This window comes from Oncorhynchus clarkii, chromosome 29 (genome assembly GCF_045791955.1).
Source record: "Oncorhynchus clarkii lewisi isolate Uvic-CL-2024 chromosome 29, UVic_Ocla_1.0, whole genome shotgun sequence".
In the NCBI taxonomy this organism is placed as follows: domain Eukaryota; kingdom Metazoa; phylum Chordata; class Actinopteri; order Salmoniformes; family Salmonidae; genus Oncorhynchus; species Oncorhynchus clarkii.
In genome coordinates, this window is record NC_092175.1 from 21407209 (window position 1) to 21422019 (window position 14811).

The window sequence follows — 14811 nt, forward strand, 5'->3', positions numbered from 1 at the left end:
CCTCAGCAACGCTTTTTTTCAAATGCCCTCTTTCTCCTGTGTCCCAAATGGCACCCTATTCCCTGTATAGCGCATTGCTGGTCAAAAGTAGTGCACTACATAGGGAATAGGGTGCCACTTGGTACTCAGCTTCCCTCTTCGAGCTTCATAGGGGAAGCCTACAGTAGGCCGACTGTTGTAAAAGACAGCCTCAGGCGTCCCCGCATTCCTTGAGCATGAAAAAAAGTCAGCTGACTGCTACCAACGTAGTGCTTGGCCAGACTCTGCCATTGTAGTCTGCTTATAATATCCTGTTTCTCTTAATTCATCAACCACACTCCCACACACGTGTGTGTGCAGACACAGAGACAAACACACACATCTGGACACACAGACTCAAAAGCATGCACATGCAAGAACACAGACATTCACTCTGACCATATGTGAACACTTTCTTGGTTAATTCATATTCCCATTTGTTTTATTTGATCCCATCTATTTTCAATGTGTTTGTGTCTTGTGGGCTTTTAAACAGTGATATTGCTGATACACAGCTACAAGGTATCTATCTATCTAGCCTTTATACAGCACGATGGGGTCTCACTAAGAATTACCTTGTTGCAAACTTGTAGCTACTCCACCTAACCTCAGCCCAGCCTGAACTGAGCAGCTAGCCCCAGAGAATCTTACCTCTAAAGCAGCAGCCCTATACTTCTGATTCAAGACACTTACTCCCATTGAGTGGCTGGTTCTGGTAGCGTCCATCTTTTTAACACAGTGTATCTTCATGGAAACAGGAGATACATTCAATAACTAGCTGTGTGTTCTCCATGCTATGATGAAGACAGATGTGGAGTTCGATGCTCATATGGGGACTGTACCGGACTAGTACCGATGTGTAGCCTACAGCCACCGAAGCATCATCCAGGTTGGTGCTACACTTTCGGGAGTTGACGATCCAGCCTACCTACAGAGGAGGGGGACACGGCGAAGGTGCCTGATGAAGAACTCATGCTTGTCTATTTGACTGGCGCTTCTCCGTCCCTGTACCATCAGCAGTCCCTCCACTAGCATATGGTTTCTGAACTGCCTCAACCCCCTGGCCTGTCAGCTGTGGAAGTCTCTTTGTTTTATTATTCTTACTAGTCTGTATGTCTGGACGACTGTACTGGATGAGGTCTGGGAGAATGTTCTGTGGGGCTTTGCCTCATGGCAGCGTACCAAGTGGTGCCCTGTTCTCTCTGTATAGAGCACTACCTTGGACTAGAGTCCTATGGGTACCCTATATGGGCCTGGTCAAAAGTAGTGTACCATACTGTGTAGGGAATAGGGTGCCATTCGGGACACTCTCATGGTCCCACTTCTAGGGCAGCCAGGTGAATGCAGCGTGGCACAGTGTGTGTGTGTGTGTGTTCTTTGTATTGTACTGTATGCATTGTCCATCCACTGTGCATGTGAATTAAAGAGGGCTGTGTCTGGCTGTGTTTGCAGCCACACTGTGATGCTGATTCTGATACAAGTTTTTCTTATTTGTATTTTCTTCCCTCCTCCAGTTGTGTCCTATATACACCCTTACATGCAGTATATATGTAGCTACTATGTGCATTATTATACGGGTACCAATTCTCCCCTGTTGTGCATGTGTGTGTCCCTCTAGCTGTGTCCATTACTCGTGTGAGGCCATCGACTGCCAGGATCCGCTGATCCGCAATGCAGAGCTCAAGTGCAGCAGTCTGGGCTTCTTCAACGGAGCTCGCTGCACCATCACCTGCAACTCTGGCTACGTCCTGCAGGTCCACAGAGACGATGACATCATCAAGACTCAGGTATGCACACAGGCAGACACGTGGGCCCACATGGTCAGACACACGCACACAAAATGAGACACGGATGCAAATGCACCTCAGAGCAAACATTTTCTAACACACACACATATATATGTTCACACACAAGCATGCACATATACACATACGCTCACACACATACACACTGCCACACACAGATAGACAAACACACATGCATGTTCACGTGTAAGCAAACACGCACGCACACACACACACACGGAGACACACACACACACAATATCTATGTTTAGTCTTTCTGTGCTGCACCATCACCTGCAACAATAGCTATGTATTTCTGCTTCACTGGGACGATGACATCACCAGGTACTCTCTGCTCACTGCGCCCCCCTCCCTTCTTTCCTCCCTCCTCGCCTTCTTGCCTTCCCTCCCACAGCTCCTCCCTCCCTCCCCACTCACACAGTGAAGTCATCCTCACAGAGTGTTGTATGTGTCTGTATGTTAATGGATATGTTTGTGGTGTTTGCTGAGATGAAATACACTGCAACAAATCTGAATGTGCAATAAAATCGTTACTTTGCATTACGACACTGTGCTGAGGGCAAAAATCCATGTAAGACGTGTGTGTGTGAGCATTTCTCACGCTACTGGAGCAAGAGCTTTCAGGTTACCAAGATGTCTCAGCATCAACCCCCACACATCAGACACTCAACAGACAGGGAGCACAGACATTGACACACAAACACCAAAAACAGAAGCATGCAGGCTAGCACAAACCACCCTAAACAAACAAAGATGTTAGTTCACAGCCACGCAGTAAAACCCGTTCACTCCCACAGAGGGCTCGTAAAGACAACAGCACCAGAGCTTTATCCCCCTCCCAGGCTCTGTTAACAGACCTGCAAGCTAATCAATTAATGCTCCCTAAAACACACAGAGAGAGGGAGAGAGAGAGAGAGAGAGAGAGGGAGAGGAAGAAGAGAGAGAGAGAGAGAGAGAGAGAGAGGCAGAGAGAGAGGGAGTGGGGGAGACAGAGAGCGAGCCGGAGAGAGAGAGGGGAAGAGACAAGGGGCGCAGAAAGAGAGAGAAAGGCAGAGAGGGAGAGAAAGAGAGCAGGATTGTTTGTATGTGAGAGAGAGAAAGAGATAGAGAGAACACAAGAAAGAGTGAGAGAACACAAGACAGAGAAAGAGAGAGAGAGAAATGAAATTAGTGAGGTGGAGTGACCCATATAGAAGGAGTGAATGAATTATGTTTTGTTTTGGGTCTGGATTCCAGCGTCAGTACCGGGGCACTCCCTCCTGTTTGCTCTGGCTATTAACATAATGGAGCACCACCTCAACTGGTTTTATGTTGGTGAGGATGAACATGTGGAAGTGGTTATGTGGGGGATCTGACTGGAGCAGGGGGCAGGGGAAGCATACTGTACACACACACGCACGCACGCACACACACACACACACACAAGCCCATTCACACGCACACACAATGCGCACACACACACACACATATAAGCCCATTCACACACGCACACATGCGCACACACACACACACACACACTTGTTCTTTGTGTATATGTGTGTGCATAGTCAGACTTATAGTCAGACTACATACACAACTCAGGAGCATCATGTCCATATGGCTAGGTGTTTGTGTGTTTCCTGTATGTCGGTTCTCTATTCACGAGCATGTCAGCACTACGCCCATATACGTATGCACCAACACACGAATGGTACGGTTCATTTCAGTTGAAAAGCATTTTGGTGTATGTAAACAAACTATTAGTGTGGCCCATTTGGGATGCAAGCTGTTCAGGTCTATTACACGATGAAATATGTTACTACCAGCTGTGAGAAATTTGCTTCATTACCATCTGACCATCAGACTTAACGACATTACGTTTAATTGACAGGGCATGATGTTGATTAATGTGTCAATGGTAACTCGCTTAGGGATGAAGGATTGAAGGATTTACTTGAGAGAGAAAGAGGGAGGAGAGATGGGGTGGGAGAGGGTGTGTAAACTACATGAGAAATCGGTATTTGAAGGCTCTTGCAGCAGGGGCAATTATTCAGGACTGTGGAGGGAGGGAGGGAGGTAGGAAGGGAGGGAGGGAATTAAGAAAGAGAGGGGAAAAATAAAGAAAGAAAGAAAGAAAGAGCAAAAGACAACTTCAGCTCACCTCAGATGCCCCTTCCCTTGTCGTAACTTGGGGACAATACAATGACATCCCCCCCCCCCCCCCCTCTTCTCCTCCTCTCCCTGGTCCCTGTGCTCGAGAGGTTAAAAAGTGCAGTGTGAAGCACAATTCTATCTCCTTCCATTAGCCGACTACATTGTTGCTTCACCGGTGTCAAAGTGGTTACTGGAACTCCGCCTCTCAGATGATGCTATCTCCAAAACAATATGTTCCCCCACAACTATTTGTTTTTTTATAATGCAATCCATTTGTGTCCCAGATGCCTCCGCTGATAACCTGTGTGTGGAGAGTGGGCGGGGCGGGGGGGGTTGGGTAGGTTACTATCGAAATGTAATCCGTTACAGTATTATTTTGTATTGATCTTTATTTATTTGTATTTATTTATTTGCACACAAGAAAATACAAAACAATATGATGAAGGTTTAAAACGTAAACAACAATCACATGCGGGAGAGGGCCCCTGTGGCTCAGTTGGTAGAGCATGGTGCTTAAAATGCCAGGGTTGTTGGTTCAGTTCCCACGGGGGACCAGGACAAAAAGATCAAGTATGAAATTGTATTCACTCGCTACTGTATGTCCCTCTGGATAAGAGCATCTGCTAAATGCATAAATATGCATGTAAACCCAGATAGGCTTATAGGCACCTCCCACTTTCAATGTTTATAAAACAAAACCATACAAAAAAACATAATCAGGTTTTTAAGAGAGATAAACAAATGATTGGGGATTTACACAAAGATGAAGGAAAACATGGTGAATTAGAGGGAAAAAACAAAAACTCTAGTAAAATGCATAATCGAAATAAAAGGCTGATCGGCAGAGAAGTTATTGGGGTGAGGAAGTTAAGTGGAATGTCCCTTAAAGGCCCAGTGCTTTATATCATATTGTACAACAGTTAATGAAATTAACACTATAAAAGTGTTTGTGCGTGCGTGTGTTAGAATTATGGCCAGGAGTGTTTCCTGGTCAGGTCACATGGTCAAGGAAAAACTGTCCTGACGGCTTGAGGAACGAGAAAAACAACCACACTCTCAACTCTGTACTTGAAAGAGCCCATTTCTTCCAGGTGGTATACAATTGTATGTCTGATACTACTGGGATGTTTTGGAGGGAAACTCCAGTTACTGCTTGGAGTGGCTACAATAGTCCTGTCAGAGATGCCAGCAGTACGGCTGGTTCTGTATGAGCCTAACTGCATTCTTGGTAGATAGTGTTATACTATATGTAGGGTCAGCCTGGGTTAAAGGGTGAGAAGAAAGGGGATGGGACTGTGTTTCTGTCTGGCTTGAATTAGGCCTAGTAGCCAGGGGTTGTTAAACCAACTCTGGAGGAGAGAGAGGCAGCTGTAAAGATTTTAAAGAAGGAAACTCCAAGCACACAAACTGTATACACACTTGAGCATACACTGTTGTAAACACACACACACACACACACACACACACACACACACACTTGAGAGCACACACACACACAGAAACACACTTGGATGTGCCAACACCAGCCATTAGTCATAGTATTATTGTGTAGAGGCTTTTGTCAGAGTGTTCCAATATTCATTGATTGATTATTTGAATTCCATCTTGTTCTGCACTCTGTTATATGTGATGCATATGTTATTTTTACAAATGTGAAAATAACTGATTTATATCAACGAAACATGATACTTTTTTGGTGTATCATATAATAGAATCAAGATGTAAGATGGAAACATATGAAACAACAGATACATAACTTTAACACAGCCCAGCTTGTGAGCTTTAGACCTTGGTCACACTAAAAATAAGCAGGTATACAGTGCCTTCGGAAAATATTCAGACCCGTTGTTGACCTTTTCCACATTTGTTACGTTACAGCCTTATTCTAAAATGGATTCAATAAAACATGTTCCTCAGCAATCTACACACAATACCCCATAATGACAAAGCAAAACGTTTTTTGGGGGGGCAAATGTATTAAAAACAAAAAACAGAAATAGCTTTACATAAGTATTCAGACCCTTTACTACGAGACTCGAAATTGAGCTCAGGTGCATCATGTTTTCATTGATCATACTTGAGATGTTTCAACAACTTGACTGGAGTCCACCTGTGGTAAATTCAATTTATTGGGCATGATTTGGAAAGGCACACACCTGTCTATATAAGGTCCCACAGTTGAAAGTGCATGTCAAAACAAAAACCAAGCCATGAGGTCAAAGGAATTGTCCATAGAGCTCTGAGACAGGATTGTGTTGAGACACAGATCTGGAGAAGGGTACCAACACATTTTCTACAGCATTGAAGGTCACCAAGAACACAGTGGCCTCCATCAATCTTAAATGGAAGAAGTTTCGAACCACCAAGACTCTTCCTAGAGCTGGCCGATGGGAAAACTGAGCAGACAGGGAAGAAGGGCCTTGGTCAGGGAGGTGTCCAAGAACCCGATGGTCACTCTGACAGAACTCCTCTTTGGAGATGGGAGAACCTTCCAGAAGGACAACCATCTCTGCAGCACTCCACCAATTAGGCCTTTATGGTAGAGTGGCCAGGCGGAAGCCACTCATCAAGTAAAAGGCACATGATGGCCCGATATGAGTTTGCCAAAAAGGTACCTACGGACCCTCAGACCATAAGAAACAAGATTCTGGTCTGATTAAACCAAGATTGAACTCTTTAGCCTGAATGCCAAGCGTCACATCTGGAGGAAACCGGGCACCATCCCTACTGTGATGCGTGGTGGTGGCAGCATCATGCTGAGGGGATGTTTTTCAGCGGCAGGGAGACTTGTCAGGATCGAGGCAAAGATAAACGGAGCAAAGTACAGAGAGATCCTAGATGAAAACCTGCTCCAGAGCGCTTAGGATCTCAGACTGGGGCGAAGCACACAGCCAAGACAACACAGGAGTGGCTTCGGGACAAGTCTCTTAATGTCCTTGAGTTGCCCAGCCAGAGCCCAGACTTGAACATCTCTGAAAATAGCTGTGCAGCAATGCACCCCATCGATGCTGACAGAGTGGTTAGAGCGTTGGACTAGTAACCAGAAGGTTGTAAGTTCAAACCTCTGAGCTGACGAGGTACAAATCTGTCGTTCTGCCCCTGAACAGGCAGTTAACCCACTATTCCTAGGCCGTCATTGAAAATAAGAATTTGTTCTTAACTGACTTGCCTAGTTAAATAAAGGTAAAATAAAAAAAGGGGTTCTTCAAGAAAAAGTCACAACATTTTTGGCAGCGTTGGCCATTCTACCATTCTGGCGGATAAAATTGCATACTCGTGCTGGTAGCTAGCTAGCTACTGAAGTTAGCAAAGCAAATGTAAATAAATTGCACTAAATGAACACAAAAATAAAGTTCTAAAACCAAGAAAACTATAATATACCTCCTCCATCTCCTGTAATTTGAAAAAACTAATATTGTAACGATTCTCCTCTTCTGAGGGGGAGTAGGAAGGATCGGACCAATATGCAGCGTGGTACGTGTCCATGTTAATATTTATTTAAACTGAACACAAAAACAAAATAACAAGAGAACGAATTAAAACTAAACAGTTCTATCTGGTGCAGACACAGAGACAGAAAACAATCACCCACAACTCAAAATGGGAAAAACAGGCTACCTAAGTATGGTTCTCAATCAGAGACAACGATCGACAACTGCCTCTGATTGGGAACCATACCAGGCCAAACACAGAAATACAAACATAGAAATCAAAACATAGAATGCCCAACCCAACTCACGCCCTGACCAAACTAAAACAGAGACATAAAAAAGGAACTAAGGTCAGAACGTGGCAAATATAAATTGAATAATATAAAAATAAATGCTCAACTCTCCCTCTAAACTCATAATCTCTATCCAACAATGTCATCAAGCCTCTCAACACCTCTCAAACCCCCATAATGCTCTTTGTGGCACAATCCCAAAACAAGGGTTTGTTCTCTGATTCTAATTCTATGATTGGATAGACATCATGTCAGTTCATACTGCAAAAGCTTTGATTGGTTGGAGGACGTCCTCCGGAAGTGGTCATAATTACCATATATGTATATGGAAGGGGGTGAGGACAACAAACTTCCTAGGTTTTTTATTGAAGTTAATGTAGCCAGAGGAGGACAGAAGCTAGCTGTCCTCCGGCAACACCATGATTTGATTTGTATCTCTTTTAGTCCCCATTTGGACTAATCTTCCAAGAGTCCTTAAACATTAAAATACAATTTATAATACGAACACATTTTCAGATATAACACACTATTACAAAATACAGAATATACTAACATAATGACCCAATAAATACTCAATCTAAAAAATATTGATTCTTCATCTACTATAGTCCCACAACATTTCTATGTATTATATTTAAATGGTTTTAAAATAATGTTTACATTCATGTATTGAAAGGTTAATGGTTTGCTCAGTTCATTTATTCAATTTCTTTATTGCTTTAAATGTAAATGTTATTTTGCCTATTTCACTTGATTGTGCTACCCCAGAGAGTGCTGTTGAGGCTACTGTAGGCTTTCATTGCAAAACAGTGTATTTTAATCAATTATTTGGTGACATATGAATATATTTAAAAGGGTAACTTTTTTTGTATGAAATTTCACTGAGGAGGATGGACCCCTTCCTCCTCTGAGGAGCCTCCACTGATTTCAGTTGTTGTTTTTTATAAATGAGCAAACATTTATAAAAAACTGTTTTTGCTTTGTCATTATGGGGTATTGTGTGTAGATTTATGAGGGAAAAAACGATTTAATCAATTTTAGAATATGGCTGTAACATAACAAAATATGGTAAGAGTCAAGGGGTCTGAATACTTTCCGAAGCGACTCTATATGTAATTCAAGTCTGGACCAGTCTGAAATCTGGACATTTACCCAAATACTGGGTTGGCAAAAACATTTCTTCGTTCTGTTTAAAATTTTTACTGGAAAAGACAGCATCACAAACACACTTGACACACAGACGACCCTGAGATTCTCTTTTCACTTTCGTCTCTTGGTATACAATATGACCTTTTGGTCATCAAAGATGGAATGGCTTTGGCCTCCCGGGTGGCGCAGTGGTTAAGCGCGCTGTACTGCAGCGCCAGCTGTGCCATCAGAGTCCCTGGGTTTGTGCGTCGCCCCACAGACCTCCCGGTTACGACAGAGCCTGGGCGCGACGCACAATTGGCCTAGCGTTGTCCGGGTTAGGGAGGGCTTGGTCGGTAGGGATGTCCTTCTCTCATCGCGCACCAGCGACTCCTGTGGCGGGCTGGGCGCAGTGCGCGCTAACCAAGGTTGCCAGGTGCACGGTGTAGCCTCCTTCCACTATAATTTGAAAATAAATTAATTAAAAATCCTACAATGTGATTTTCTGCATTTTTTTCCCTCATTTTGTCTGTCATAGTTGAAGTGTACCTATGATGAAATTACAGGCCTCTCTCATCTTTTTAAGTTGGAGAACTTGCACAATTGGTGGCTGACTAAATACTTTTTTGCCCCACTGTATGTCCAGATGCAGTCTGTCCAGCGTCTCTTTTGAATTTCACTGTTTGCTGAAGCGAAAGGTGCCAACATTCCTCCCAGTTTGTGTTCTGACCACACAATGCTGTGATAGGATCAAAACAGCCCGTGAATACATCCTCCCTATGTGGAGTTGGAAGAAAATGTGTTTGGGATAATCCCCAGTGTACTAGTTCCGGTGAAAAGTATCACCCTCCCTCATTCTAAATGTGTTTTGCATTAGGATGATATGACCGTTGATGGATATCATGACCTGAAATGGTTTTTCATCAGCAGTTACCTGAGCCGCTAACAAAGCCCAGTCAGTTAAGTGCGTGACATTTAAGAACTGCTTGGCTCTTTCCTGTTACAACGGCTTGTTGAGCAAGCTCTAAATTGATGGACATATTTGTGTGTCATTGCTCTCTCTGTGTGAGTGTGCGGTATGTACCATACTGGGTGTGGGTGTGTATGTGTCTGTCTGTGTTTGCATGTGTTTGTGCGTGTGCGTGTGCGTGTGCGTGTGTGTGCTGCTTGCATCCATGTGTGTTGTCCCAATTTTAAATTGTCTCCCCTCACTCCAGTCGGACTCAACAGTGACCATCACCTGTGCAGATGGAAAGTGGAATAAACAGGTGTCGTGTGAGCCAGTAGACTGTGGCCTACCAGACAAGTACCACGTCCACCCAGCCCACTTTAACTTCCCTGAGGGAACTACTTATGGCAAGAGGAGTACCTTCCAGTGCAGGGAGCCTGCCCAGCTTGTAGGTGAGATACACTGTCTCAACACACACACTGTCTCAACACACACACACTGTCTCAACACACACACACACTGTCTCAACACACACACTGTCTCATGGCTAACCGGATCTTTATTTATATCTCGTATACTGTATATTGTTCTCTGTGTTCAACTATTTGTCCCCCCCCTCCCAGGTTCTAACAACACCCTGACGTGTCTGGAGGATGGCCTGTGGTCGTTCCCCGAGGCGCTGTGTGAGCTGCGCTGTCCGGCATCGCCCCATGTGCCCAACGCCATGCTGCAAACCAAGCGCTGCAACGACACAGGCCTCAAAGTGGGCTCCCTCTGCAAGTACAAGTGCAAGCCGGGCTACCACGTCACCAACAAGCCCAAAAGGTATCCGACCACCCATATTTTCCACTTGGGTCAATTCCATTTAAGTTCAGTACAAATGACTGGGTTTGAAATGTAATTGATCCAAATGATCCTGTCCAACTCTTGATCTTCACCTTTCCCACCATTTCGACATGGAGCATGTCTTTAGTCTTTGTCCTCTCAATTCAGTTCCACTCAACTCAACCCAACATGTTTTGTCTTGGTCTTCATCTGTGTTTGTCAGGCGAGCATTTAAGCGTCAGTGCACGGAGGACGGCAGCTGGCTGGAGGGGGCGTGCGAACCGGTGACCTGTGACCCTCCGCCCGCCATCTTCCACGGCATGTACCAGTGCACCGACGGCTTCCGCTTCGACAGCACCTGCTGGATCAACTGCCCCAGAGCCAACCACACGGTGAGACCGCTGCACGCCGCTCCATGCAAGCAGGTCTGTCTCTCTCTACTCCGCCGCTCAACTGTCTGTCTGTGTTCATTGGGCTTTCTGTCAATGGGCCTTTTGTCTGTCCGTCTATCTGTCTGTCTTTGGGTCTGTTTGACTCTCTGTCTTTTGGGCTCACTGTCTGGCTATGGGTCTGTCTGTCTATCTGTCTGTCTGTCTGTGAGGCTGTCTATCTGTCTGTGGGGCCGTGTGCTTTGTACGTCCGCGGAACTGTCCATCTGTATGTCTGTCTGCGGAACTGTCTATCTGTGTGTGTTTATGTTTACGTGTGTCTCTCTCTGTCTGTCTATCTGTTATCTAGTTGGTTGGCTAGCTGTCTGTCTGTCTGTCTGTCTGTCTGTCTGTCTGTCTGTCTGTCTGTCCATTTGTCTGTCTGTCAGCTGTTCGCCTGTATCTGTTGTCTTTGTGAAGTCTGAGAGAATAATGTGTTAGGCAAGGGGAGATATAATGCACAAATGTGGAAGAAGGTACAGTAAATATGCACATTTTTACACATGCACTTTCTCACATATTCACAGTGTACATGACACTCACACAAAATGTATTGCCCTTGACCCGAGGATCTCTCTGTGTGATAGCCTTTGATGCAGTGGTGTGTAGATTAGCATGTCCCGGTGTGTGTGGCTGTATTATAATGAGAGGATCAGAGGGTGTTAGGATCTCCAGTGTTAGCATGTACAGTATGATTCGTAGACAGAAGAGATTACCCCTCTCTCACATTCTCTTTCTCTCCGCCCCCTTTCCTCTCTCGCCTACTGTCTCCCCTCTTTCTCTCTCTGCTCTCTCTCTCGCTCTCTCTCTCTCGCGCGCTCCCTCCCTCGCTCTCTCTCTCTCTCTCGCGCGCTCCCTCCCTCGCTCTCTCTCTCTCTCTCTCTCTCTCTCTCTCTCTTCTCTCTCTCTCCCTCGCTCCCTCCCTCGCTCTCTCTCTCTCTCTCTCTCTCTCTCTCTCTCTCTCTCTCTCTCTTACCCTCCATCAGTCCCACTGAAGTAGCACAGCAAGTTATTAGAATTACATTGATTTTCAAAATAGTTGTGCCACATACAGATAGAACAATGTTATAACCTCTCTAATCCTCCTTCACTACAGACTCCAATTATTATCATGTTTCATGGTAGTATTGAAGGTGGTTCTCAATGTCCTCGGTGTGTGTGTGTGTGCGTGTGCGTGCATGTCTGTGCCTGCGTGTGCGTGCGTGTGTGCGAAGCAGGGGCCCAGCACCAATGTGATCCGTTGTAGGAAGGACGGCAACTGGACTGGTTCCTTCAAGCTCTGTCCTCAGAGCAAGGGACAGTGCTCTCTACCTCAAAACCTTAACCCTAGCATACGAGTCAGCTGCAAGAAGGGACATGGAATAGGTCTGTATATGCACTATGTGTGTGACATAGTAGAAACCATATATTATACACCATGTTTGTCAGAATATAGAGCATCACTAGGGACCAGAGTAATTCCTGGTCTTAAGGTTAAGTTACATTCCGGGACCTTGACATAGAAAATATGGGACGACAGTTAGCATAGCGGTTAGAGCGTTGGGCCAGTAGCCAAAAGGTCGCTAGCTCGAAATCCCTGAGCAGGTGAAAAAACTGTCAATGTGCCCTTGAGCAAGGCACTTAATCCTAATTGCTCCCGGGTCACCTTTGATAATGGCTGAACCTAGCCATGACCCCACTTTTCAAGGGTGTCTCCAGTGGAGTAGGGATATACAACAAACACATTTCCATTTCACACATGCGTATAATACACACTTGTACAAACAGGACAAATAAACTCAGTAAAAAAAGAAACATCCTATCACTGTCAACTGTGTTTATTTTCAGCAAACCTAACATGTGTAAATATTTGTATGAACATAACAAGATTCAACAACTGAGACATAAACTGAACAAGTACACAAAGGGGAGGTCAAATTCAAAAGTAACAGTCAGTATCTGGTGTGGCCACCAGCTGCATTAAGTTCTGCAGTGCATCTCCTCCTCATGGACTGTACCAGATTTGCCAGTTCTTGCTGTGAGATGTTACTCCACTCTTCCACCAAGGTACCTGCAAGTTCCCAGACATTTCTGGGGGGAATGGACCTAGCCCTCACCCTCTGATCCAACAGGTCCCAGAAGTGCTCAATGGGATTGAGATTCGGGCTCTGCGCTGGCCATGGCAGAACACTGACAATCCTGTCTTGCAGGAAATCACGCACAGAACGAGCAGTATGGCTGGTATCATTGTCATTCTGGAGGGTCATGTCAGGATGAGCCTGCAGGAAGGGTACCACATGATGGAGGAGGATGTCTTCCCTGTAACGCGCAGAATTGAGATTGCCTGCAATGACGACAAGCTCAGTCCGATGATGCTGTTACACACCGCCCCAGACCATGACTGACCCTCCACCTCCAAATCGATCCCGCTCCTGAGTACAGGCCTCGGTGTAACGCTCATTCCTTCGACGATAAATGCGAATCCGACCATCACCCCTGGTGAGACAAAACCACGACTCGTCTGTGAAGAGCACTTTTTGCCAGTCCAGTCTGGTCCAGCGACAGTGGGTTTGTGCCCATAGGCGACGTTGTTGCCGGTGATGTCTGGTGAGGACCTGCTTACAATAGGCCAACAAGCCCTCAGTTCAGCCTCTCTCATCCTGAGCATGATTGGAGGGATTGTGCGCTCCTGGTGTAACTCAGGCAGTTGTTGTTGCCATCCTGTACCTGTCCTGCAGGTGTGATGTTCGGATGTACTGATCTTGTGCAGGAGTTGTTACACATGGTCTGTCACTGCGAGGACGATCAGCTGTCCGTCCTGTCTCCCTGTAGCACTGTCTTAGGCGTCTCACAGTACGGACATTGCAATTTATTGCCCTTGCCACATCTGCAGTCCTCATGCCTCCTTGCAGCATGCCTAAGGCACATTCACGCAGTTGAGCAGGGACCCTGGACATCTTTCTTTTGGTGTTTTTCAGAGTCAGTAGAAAGGCCTCTTTAGTGTCCTAAGTTTTCATAACTGTGACCTTAATTGCTTACCGTCTCTAAGCTGTTAGTCTTAACGACTGTTCCACAGGTGCATGTTCATTAATTGTTTATTGTTCATTGAACAAGCATGGGAAACAGTGTTTACACCCTTTACAATGAAGATCTGTGAAGTTATTTGGACATTTACAAATTATCTTTGAAAGACAGGGTCCTGAAAAAGGGACGTTTCTTTTTTTGCTGAGTTTATAACCACCCACCAAGTTATTATTATTATTATTATTATCATCATCAAATAGATCACCCAGTGGATATTAATTAAAGTGTTGTTTTCTAAATAGAATAAAACCTGATTTGATGTGTGAACAGTTTGTGCAGACACTGATGATATCGTTGGGTTTGTTTTGTAACACACACACAGGTGAGGAGTGTGAGCTGACATGCAGGGACAATAACAGCGACGTGGTGATCCTGCTTAGCAACATGACCGCAGACAGCATGCGCAAGGAGCACTGGAGAAACCCACCCAAAGTCAAGGTGTGTGTGTGTGTGTGTGTGTGTCTGTTACAAGTATCACAGACATACTTCACAAAGCACTGCTGCTCATGATCCTTCCTATTAGGAATTTGACACTGCGTGTCTATATCCTGGTAATACAGAAGGACCGAGCCATTCCCACCTACAGTCTGTCTGTGGCCAAATCATCTTGGGTGGCGACAACGGAAAACACATCATATTGATAGGAACAGAGAAAGACAGACAGACAGACAGACAGACAGACAGACAGACAGACAAAGACAAATCAAAGAAAACAAGTTGCAGTGGACTCTGGGACAT

General features: G+C 45.1%; 1 protein-coding gene across 2 annotated transcripts in view; it reads left to right on the forward strand.

Annotated features, from left to right (window-relative positions):
• Positions 1–14811, forward strand: part of LOC139388120 (pappalysin-1-like) — a 117286-nt gene that overhangs the window by 82234 nt on the left and 20241 nt on the right. Inside the window, exons 14-19 of one of the 2 annotated variants that reach the window (XM_071134694.1) lie at positions 1637–1805; positions 10026–10209; positions 10381–10582; positions 10806–10974; positions 12228–12375; positions 14396–14511. In XM_071134694.1, the coding sequence (XP_070990795.1) occupies positions 1637–1805; positions 10026–10209; positions 10381–10582; positions 10806–10974; positions 12228–12375; positions 14396–14511 (988 nt within the window). Of the gene's footprint in view, positions 1–1636; positions 1806–10025; positions 10210–10380; positions 10583–10805; positions 11008–12227; positions 12376–14395; positions 14512–14811 lie in introns of both variants that reach the window. The other variant, XM_071134693.1, reaches the window with a different exon arrangement.